The 11072-nt window shown below is 31.8% G+C and overlaps 1 protein-coding gene across 1 annotated transcript; it reads left to right on the top strand.

Annotated features, from left to right (window-relative positions):
• Window positions 1-7264: 7264 nt before the first annotated feature.
• On the top strand, window positions 7265-9988 carry LOC112518444 (pentatricopeptide repeat-containing protein At1g07590, mitochondrial). The gene is made up of 2 exons (XM_025126136.1): window positions 7265-7678; window positions 8586-9988. Exons 1-2 carry the CDS (start codon window positions 7286-7288, stop codon window positions 9834-9836), a joined length of 1644 nt encoding a protein of 547 aa, XP_024981904.1. The 5' UTR covers window positions 7265-7285; the 3' UTR covers window positions 9837-9988.
• Window positions 9989-11072: the final 1084 nt, after the last annotated feature.

Here is an 11072-nt window from a genome sequence, read left to right on the forward strand (position 1 = left end):
TATAAAATATAATATAATAGTTACATAATATAACTTAAAATTATTAATTGAATAAATATACATATATATATGTGTGTGTGTGTATGTGTATATATATATATAATAATAATAATAAAACATAATTATTATTATTTGACATTGACATTTTGAAAACTTATATCAATTACAATTCCCGAGGCAATCAACACCCCTATTAGGGGTGCCATTAGCACTCCCCATAAAAAATCCTCTACATAAAGATATGTCCATTTCAAATGATGATGTATATGTACTATTTTTCATTTTCAACATACTTTGATTTTAAAAACATAATAGTGAATGGACCAATCATACGATATGTAAAAAATTACATACCAAACTTAAAACTTCAAATTTTTATAATCCAATAGATAAAATTATAATGCAATCAAAATCATAACATGAACATATATAAAATTATTATACAATTAAACTTATGATAAGAACATAATTAAAAATATAATCTATTCAAAATTATGATACAAACATACATAATATTTTAATACATTTTAAATTTTAAAACAAACTTGCATAAAATCTTTACTTTAGATCATAATAAAAAATTCTCACAACCCAAATTTGAAAAGTTCAAATTTTCAAAACTTTATATAAACGTTAAAGACTTCGAAAACCTGCAAACCAAAAAACGTTCAATATAAGTAAAAATTACATGGTGAACTTGAACATTTTAAATCTTCACCTAATACATAAGAGTTATAATGCAAACAAAAATCATGATACAAACATAAATAAAATCATAATGCAATCAAAATAATGAAACAAATCGATATAAATTTTTTACCTTATATTGCAACCAAAAAATCAAATATTGAACTTGAAGATTTCTTCAAATCTTCATGACATAATGCATAAAAACTATAATGCAATCTAAATAACGATACAAACATACATAAAATTATGGGAGAAATGAAAAAACAAAAAAAAATATGAAGATTAGCAATAGTAAAATAAAAGAAAAACCAAATAGAAAGAAAATAAATTTAGAGATGTATAATATAAAGATATAATTTGAGAGGGTGAGAGATGAAGATAAATAAATAGTTGTTGTGTATAAATAGTTTCTTGTTGATGAAGCATAAATTCAAAAAAAGTTTATCAAATCCTCTGATAATAAAATATCAAAATTTTATTCGAATTTATATGATCAAATCGTAAACACAATTTATATGATTCAATCGTAAATACAATAATATCCTATGATAACAACACATCCAACAATATTGAAAAAGAAATATGTAATAACAAATCACATTTTCATAATGAATATAATTTCTACATACCTTTTAAAATATTTGAATTCTTCTTCAATTCTCACCTTCTTCATCCCTCACTAAAGGATTTTATATGATTTCATTTTGTTTATTATTGAAACTTTAAAAAACAAATTTCATTAAGAAATAAAAGAAAGTAAATGGAAGAGCAAATCAGGAGTTGGAGGTTAAACTTAGGTATACAAAATTACAAAATAACCTGTGTTAATTATAATTTATACATTTTTCATCCAGGGGCAAAAAAAGTCTTTAATATATATATATATATATATAGGGGCCTATTCAAGGGAGAAATGAGTTGTTTGTGGTAACTGTAAGAACCAATATTAACCACAAATCAATAGATAAATTAGAAAATTTATAAATTTGATAATTTTAAATTAAAATCTTAATGGGCTCAATGCTTTTGTTTGGGTATCATCAACCTTCCGTCACATATGCTACTTGTTTTAGCCATTTTCTTCAACATTATTATCTAAAATAATAAATTAAACTGGTGTTTAATTGGTTTGAATTTGAGTTCAAAAAGTAAAAAATGTCTGAAGTTCCAAGTTTAAATCCAAAAAGAAATAAAAATTCACTTTGGTCACAGAGGTTCAATTACAGTGATTCCGAAGCAGATGGTTATCTTGGGATTAAACGGTTCACATAACAAGTTGGATATCTAGGTTAATAAAAAAATAATAAATTAAAATTTAAAATCTTATCTGAAAATTAAACATTAAAATCTTCAAAAGTAATTAAATATTACATTTTTTTTTATTTCGTCATTATACATAATTAATATTAAAATATTTCTTTTATTTAATAATATAATAAATTCGAGACAAAATTTTCATAAAATGTAAAAAAAATACTCCTTTCATCTCAAAATAAATATCTACTATAAAAACATAGTTTATAAATGTATAATTATTACATCTTTTAATGTGTAATTATTACACCTTTTAATTAAAAAAGTAATTATTTTATCTTTAATAATAGAGAACGACATTTTATCCATCTTATAGCTAAGGATAGAAGGAGAAGTGGATAATTATTCAAAAGGGTTGTTTATTTACTTCTTAATAGTTTCATTAAAAGGCAACATTTGAATCATTAAGAGGTGAATTTTGTTTGGCAAAAAAAAAGTCTGTCTCTTAATGGTTCTAAAATCTTCTAAATGATTTTATATCCCGAGTCTCCATTAACCAATAAGTGTCCTGATTTCATTATAAACAATTACCAAATAGTTATATTTCATTTTGCACTATATCATGAAAGCCTCTTAATCATTGTGCACCAAATCATTCAACAACTGTCAAACACCCCCTTAACATAAACTAAAATAGTAATGTAAATACTTTTTTAGAACGGATAGATTAATTATGAAGATTTTCTCTTATCTATTCTACATAATTTCTTCCTTTTGAATAATGATTTAAAGATTCTGATAGGGCATCTTTAACGATAACACCAAATATTACACAAAATCTATAAAATTGGTGTAAAATATGGTATAAATGACAAACCTATTCGAAAAGGGTCATCAAATCTAATACCAAAATATAAAATTTTAGATATATTTTATTTTATCTTTTTCAATTGGTGTAATAAAATAAACAGTATACCAAATTTTGTGTAAGATATAATGTTTCCATTTAATTGATCAGTTGTCGAATTTTTATATTTGATGTATCAACGACAGATGTCTTATTTAATATTTATACCAAATAATTAGATTAAAAATTAAACTGATATTACATAATTTTCTTATAATTTTAAGAATATAAATATAAATATAAATATAAATATACAATGAAGGTTTATTTGATTTTCTTTTAAGCAGAAATGAACAAACATGAAAGCTGCTCTCAACATAAGCGACAAATTTAACCCAAATAATTGGTGTACTGTGAGAGTGAATTGTCAAACTCCATTGATTTAACAATAATCCTTCATGTAAAACAAACCAGATTAAATCAACATCTCAATCAAAAAGAATTTGAAGCCAGGGGTGTTTGAAAACAACAGTAGGGTTGTTTAAACTAGTCGAACTAAATCAATCAGACTGTTTTTTATGGTTTGAATGGTCTGGCGGTCCGATCTACAATTTAGACGTTTTTTTTGGGCGTTTTAAACAGAACCAACCACCCAAAAAGTTTACTTTTCAATTCTCCGTGTTATAAGCCCAATAAAGAATGTTGTTCGTCCATATCTATAATACATTAGCCCATTAGGTAAATCGGCAAATCAAAATCCAAAAATGAAAATTCCAGTCGACAATTCAAGAAAATCACAATCAAAACCCCTTGATTCAAGAACAATCACAAATAAAAATTCAAATTCAAGACTTCCTGTAGACGATTCCATTTCTAGACTTCAGTCTACGAACTCGACCATTACATACTTCAATCTACGAACTTAACGATTCCAATAGATGATTCCACGATTATAGACTTGATACTTTAGTCTATGACCTCAATGTAAGTGATGCTTCGATCCAATCCTTTTTGGAGATATTTCTTGAAAACGTTTTTGCCTAGAGGAGGATTATTAATTTATTAGTTTATTTCAAGCATTGGAATTATTGGTGTCCGTCCCTTGTTTATTTTCTTCTCTACTTGCTCAATTTTTATTGTAATTTTGGAGACAGATGATTCTTTTGTAATTTGGTATAATATCTTTCTATAATATTAAATTGGTAAAAGTTTATTTTTTTTTGAGATATATGTTATGTTTTTTTCAGTTTAAAATGATAGGCATAAACCACCTAAATCAGTAAGATCAGATCCCATTTTTGTGGTCCGATTTGGTCATTGAAAATTTTGTGATCCGTCATTTGGTTTGTGGTTTAAGGGATTAAACAGCTAATCAAAACTTTCTTAGGGGCCGTGTACTAAACACTTATTTGGGTAAGCGTTTATCAAGTCATATCACCTCATCGGATGAATATGGTAAGGACTAAAAATCTTATCCGGTAAGAGTGAGACAAGGACCATGAGTCTTACCCGGTAAGTGAAGGCGATCGACTTTTACCACGGTAAACGCTTATCAGATGAATTGTTGCATACAATGTCGTTTTGATGGACTAAAATCTTACCCAGTAAGTAATTAATAGTGTTAAATTTTACCGGTAAACACTTACCGGGTAAGTGTTTGGTAAACGGCCCCTTACTTTTTTTCATGTCCATCTCTCATATCTACAAGGAAGGGAACCAAAGTGCAGACCCCCGGCATGTTCGCCACTGGGCCGAGTATTTGCCACTCAAAGTTATAGGGTTCATTGAATTGTTATAAGAATCTGAAAGCTAATGAATGGTTTTCACCTTTTCCACTAGTTGGCTCCAAGGTGACAACCCTGATGAACCGACTTGGGAAATTGTGGCCGACCCTGCCTACACCTTCCTCGGAATATCGGACCTCAAACACTCATAATGTATATCGTCTATTGTTTTATTCCAAATAAATAGAAGGATTGTTTATGTAAAGCTTCATTTTTTTTTCGAAAATGTGTAAACAAAAAGATAAAAAAAAAAAAAAACACGAGTATATAATAAGCAACAAAATAGAAAAACTATTTTTTTTATTAAGCTTTGTATGAATTAAGTTGTTTCTAAGGATTTACTTGTTTATATGAGTTAGGCTAAGGGGTTGTTTACCAAAAATTTTATTAAGTCTTGTATGGATAAATTTGTCTGTCTGAATAAATGGGTGTTGTTGCTTACTTTTTTTTTATCTGTACCAACAGTCTGAATAACATAAATGATCGATTTACCTCCCAATATTAATTATTTGAACATCAAAACAAAAAATCATAAAGACGCCGAAGATGTGGTGTCTCATATGGGAAGGAGGCAGTGCTTTAAATAAGGGATATGGGTGTCATTTTTGTGGTTGAATGGGGACAACATACCATTTCTATCTGTGCGATTAAGCCATGTTCTGTGCGAATAAGCCGTAAGTAAACAACCCAAATGAGTTGTACGAATAAGCCAGCCAGATAGACCAATAAGCCTAATTAAGCCGCAAGTAAACAACCCCTAAATTAATGTCGGGCTGCTATGCTGAATAACAGATCTGAATAAAAAAAGTGCCTATTTTACCTCTAAGATTAAAAAACATGTAAAAGTTGTCTCCATAAATAAATACTAGTCTCTATATTCAAGAAGTGATTAAAATTGTGTTTAGAAAACAAATTAAATATCGAATACAAAATCTAGAGATTTTTCATTATCTCAATTCCCAAATTTCAAATAAAAAATAAGCATGAAGGGTGCCGATGAAGGCAGGAGGCAAGTGCTGATGAGTAGGAGATGAACATCGATGAGTTTAGTGGTGTGAGAGGATGGAGCATCGATGGAAGGTTTATTCTGACAGAGAGGTAGCATGAGTCTTTTCAGGGCTGAATGTAGACCAGAGAGGGTAGGAAGCTGCACATATAAGTTGTTACTTTATTTATTAAGTCACAACCAAACACTTAAGTATGGCTTATTCGGTAAGCCATATAGGTTATTAAGCCATTATGGAACAGACCCCAAGAAGTAGGTTCTTTAAAAACATAAGAATTGTAAGAAAAAAACATACATCTCCTTATCCTGGTTATTTAATGTTTTCAGACCGTTGTTATAACACTTTATCTGTCTGAAGTTCATTCTTCATTTTCCAGACAGTCTTTGACTCTTTATCTGAATCTCAAAGACGTCTGACTTGTAGAATCCGATAGCATTAGAATGAAAATTATATTTGACCAAATTTGTTGGCCTGTATGGTTCGCGGGTTGGATAAACTGGATTCCACAAAATTCCATCCATTCCACGGTTGAGATCAGGTATTTGATCATTTCATTGCATAAGTGAAGCAATTAAATTTCATTGCATAAGTGAAGCAATTAAATTTCATTCTTTGGCAACGTCAAATATTTTATAATTTGATTTTTAAAAGACAAAATAACATTAGAATTCAATTTAATCAACGTCATTGGTTCACCAACACACCTACCACCCACCATTGTCGCGGTCTCTACTGCCTCGGTCTCCACTGCCTCATCGTCTCTGTCGTCTTTACCTCCACCATCTTATTAAAAGACATATATCTTACTAATGGTTACTAACGGTCACCAAGTAGTTATGAGATGTTACAAAACAGTTAGGAGCATTCAGAATCAGTGAGTTTACTTACTGATAAGCATTAGTGATAGTATCAATGTCTAACTGGTCAACATCATTGAGAACACTCGTTGATTAGTGCCACCAATGACACTTGCTAATTAGTGTCACTAAACACTAAACATTGAAGCTCTCGCGATGAAAACCTTAGACATGTAAAATAGACATTGAAGCTCAAAGTAACAACTTCAATATCAGCCTCTCATGCACTGACACGAAACCACAAGGGGCACTGCCCTTAGACCCTACAAAGGGTGCGACCCCCTTGACCCCATCATACTGCAATCTTCAACGATCTCAACTTCAAATTAACTTAAATAAACATGTCGTTCGCACCTCCTAACTTTTATTATAGTCTTACAAAGAAAATCTTTATCCTCATTTATACCTTAATACAGTATATAATCGATGACACTAAAATTATCGACACATTCTTGGTATCGAAAATCATTTTTGATACAAGTACTAGATGCAAATCATTTTGAGAAATAACAATACTATTTTATAGAACTTTAAAACAATAATTTATTTATAAAAAATTAAAAAAATTACTGCTTTCTTTCAATAAATAAGTGTACACAGTAAAAATGATACACAGTTTTAGACATCAATAATTATTATAATTTTTAGTTAATTAAATGACTATTTTATCGTGGCTGATAAGTCTCTCTTAAAAACTTTTAAATATTTATGATTTAAATTTAATTATTTATTTTAGAAATTGAGACGGAGGAAGTAGAAGAAAATGAAATCATGGAAAATAATAATTCGCACATTGGGCTTAAAAGTGGGCATTGTGGATTGACCAGCATCGGTTGCCACAAAGGCATGCAAGCAACAGTCCCCCTGTTTGAACGCCAGTTCTTTCAAGCATTTCGTCGAACACTTTCCACCTCTTCTCCCACCCAAACTCTCCTCAATTCAAGAACTTTTAGATTTTGTACGCAAGCAACTGATACTTCAGAATCTATCCAAGTCGGAAAGGAAGAACTCAAGTACGAAGGCCGAACAGTTGACGGTTCGCAACCAACCAGAGAGGGTAAAGAAGAAGAAGAAGAACCCAAAAGCTTATGTGGGAGGATAGAGAGGCTAGCAAGAGGCGCCCCTGTTGGGTCGGCGTTCCAGAGCTGGATGGGCGATGGATTTCCCATTCACAGAGGCGATATTTTTCTCACCATTAATCGTTTACGCAAACGTAAATTTAATAAGCGTGCTCTTGAGGTAATGCTTGCAAGGTGTTCGTTTAAATGTCTAATAGAATATGCCTGAATCTTTTAGCTTAATTTTCCTCTCGTTCTTATCGAATAGCCATCGTAATATCGAGAATCTTAGGACGATGTGATAATAAACGTATATACTGGAATCACACACCAGGCCGGTTTCTTCGGCAAACGGCAATTTGCTCCTCACTCTAATGATAAGTGTAATATCCTTTTGGATTATCGAGGCAATGTGGTAGCTGAAAAATGTTGGGAAAATCTTGAACTTTTTCTTTGTGGAAGTGAGGAATTATCATTCATGATTCTGATTTTTGCGCCTTCACAATGCAGAGTTTTCAGTTCATTTTGAGACAGCATGATATCAAATTTTGTTTTTTGACTTGATAAAATTGGAATGCATCTGGATATGGACCTGATATGATTTTTACATTCTTTGAAGTGTTATGTAAACCACAATAAGAGAATCATCCCACCAAGAGACTTCATGAAAAAAAAAACTCTGCATCCCAATTTTTCAGCTGAGGTTTTAGTTTATGAAAGAGGGTGGTGATTAGGGGATGTTGATCTTGCCAATGCCCCACTACTCATCCAGTTGCAGAGCAACAATAGTCACAGAAATTTAATCATTTTTGTACCTTGATAACATCTCTATCATTAGCTGTTTCTCAGTAGTAGCCTTTAAGCATGAAGATCTTACAAATTTGTCAAATCTTTCACATTCCCTTGAAGAAGATTTGATGTTCTCAGCTTGCCATTCTTTCTTAATGCCAGTGTAATAGTAGCTACAAAATCTTTGGAAAATCCCATTGAATTTGAGAAATTAATTTGCATATTTCTGTGAAGATATAATGGATGATTTCTTGTTGGGTTTATTATCGTGAATTTGCATACCTTTTAATATGGTTCAGGTGATGGAATGGGTGATTAGGGAACGGCCCTACATGCCAAAGGAACTGGATTATTCATATCTATTGGAATTCACAGCTAAGCTTCATGGGATATCACAAGGTGAGAAGCTATTTTCTCATATACCTTTACAGTTCCAGGATGAGTTGCTGTACAACAATCTTGTGATTGCTTGCCTGGATAAAGGCATGATAAGATTATCATTAGCTTACATGAGAAAGATGAGAGAACTCGGTCACTCCATCTCGTACATGGTTTTTAACCGCCTAATAATCCTCCATTCCTCCCCTACCCGAAGAAAATCCATCCCTAAAATCCTCACTCAAATGAAAGCCGATAAAGTGGCCCGACATGTCTCCACTTTCAACATTCTTTTGAAAATGGAAGCTAACCAACACAACATTGAAGGGTTGATGAAGGTTTTTGGTGACATGAATCGTACAAATGTTGAGCCAAATGAGATAACTTACTGTATAATCGCCACCGCGCATGCTGTAGCTAGGTTGTACACTGCTTGTGAGACTTATGTCGAAGCTATCGAGAAGGCAATGACTGGGAATAACTGGTCAACCCTAGATATACTCATTATATTATACGGGTATCTGCAAAAACCGAAAGATCTAGAAAGAATATGGAGAACCATACAAGAACAACCTCATGTTAAATCCAAAAGCTATATGCTGGCCATTGAAGCTTTAGGCAAGATTGGAGATATAAGTCGAGCCGAAGATCTATGGTCAGAAATGAAGTTAAAGGAAGAGTTAAAATCAACGGAACAATTCAATTCGTTGATATCCGTTTATTGCAGACATGGTCATGTTAGCAAAGCAACGGGGGTGTATCGGGAAATGGAGAAACATGGATGCAAACCAAATTCCATAACTTTCAGACATCTTGCTGCTGGTTGTTTGAAAGCAGGGTTGGTGAAGGAAGGTCTGAAAACATTAGAGTTGGGTATGGATGTAAACACGAGCATGAGTGTTAAAAGGTCGACCCCATGGTTGGAAACGACTTACTCGATGGTCGAAGCTCTTGCAGAGGACGGTAATGTGGAAAATGCAGAGAAGCTGTTCGATGAATTGAAGAAAGCTAATTATGCCAGGTACACTTTTGTTTACAATGCATTGATAAAATGTTATGTGAAGGCCAAAATTTATGATCCAAATCTTCTAAAACGTATGATTCTTGGAGGGTCTAGACCCGATTCCGAGACCTATAGCCTTTTGAAAGTTCTTGAACAGTTTCGTCGATAGTTTTGCTGATTAATTTGCCATTTCTGTAACAATTGTCTTAACAAAAACAGTCTGTTTTATCTTCTGGGGTAGATGACATGTTCGAGTAAGATATAATGGGTTGGTTTGATTTGGTTTTGGTTTTGTGATCAATAGCAATTGTGATTCAAAGTGATTAGTGTATGCCATCGCAACCTAAACAGAGATAAAGATTTACTGATATAGTCCTTGTTTGTTTCTCTAAAGAAAACTTTTATCATCCTCTAATTCGTTATCAGGTAGGGACATTTAGACTGTTTGGTTTTTTTCAATTTTCGAGGCACTTATGTTTTATTGTCCTCTTATCTGGTAAGAGGTAAACGAACTTCTTATTTGCCTCTTATATTCTTGAAACCCTCAGCAACGACGTTTCTCAATCGATTAACCTTAATTGGTCCTTTCTCTCAGTCGATCCTTACCAAATTGATCTTCACCTCTCTCAATTGATGTATTTTAATAGGATTTAGAATTGTTAATATGTCAATGACATATTCTCGTTTAAATGAATGCTAATTATATGATTTAGATGTAAATTTCGTAATGAAGATGAAATAAATATGTGAAATTGTATAAATTTTTATCTATAAATTCAACAGTTTAATTTTTTGATGGGTAAAATAAACAATTTAAACAAATTCAGACATTTATTAGTTTACAAAAACAATTATTGATCATGCTTTTCGATTTCAGCACCATCTCTTACTACTAAGAAGTGAAATTAGACTTTAGACTTTAGCACATTTTAAAAAACAAACATCACCCTGTTGTTTATTCCACCCCACTTTTCACATTGTGAAGTTTGGGGATCAACAAGAGACATAGTGAGAACATTCCATGACAATTTTTGTCATTCCCTTGCAAAATCACTTTCCTATTCCCCTCATGACGGGAAAAGTGTTTCATTAAAGTAAAAGTTCACAAATCTTGTGGTAAAAGGATCATCCATCCGTCAAAGGTTCTAAATAGTAGATAATTGATGGTGATTCATATCCAATGTATATACTTAATCGTCTTTGATGACCCAGTTTGATGCACTGTAGGGGTGTAACTGTCACATATATTTCACAACTTAATATGTGTACATGTGAAATATCATGTTCATTATACGGTTACCAATTGGTAGGCATACAAATGATTGACTAGCGGTGGGTCTAAAATGAATAAATAAGTTGCATATCTTAAGATGGTGAATTGGTGCAAATAACCAATGCTCTAGTT

Source organism: Cynara cardunculus (genome assembly GCF_001531365.2).
Source record: "Cynara cardunculus var. scolymus isolate 2C chromosome LG 9, CcrdV1, whole genome shotgun sequence".
NCBI classification, from domain to species: domain Eukaryota; kingdom Viridiplantae; phylum Streptophyta; class Magnoliopsida; order Asterales; family Asteraceae; genus Cynara; species Cynara cardunculus.

Coding starts and splice junctions, on each gene's coding strand:
- LOC112518444 (XM_025126136.1), top strand. CDS start 7,286: ATGCAAGCAACAGTCCCCCTGTTTGAACGCCAGTTCTTTCAAGCATTT. Junction 7,679..8,585: donor TTAATAAGCGTGCTCTTGAG/GTAATGCTTGCA, acceptor AATATGGTTCAG/GTGATGGAATGGGTGATTAG.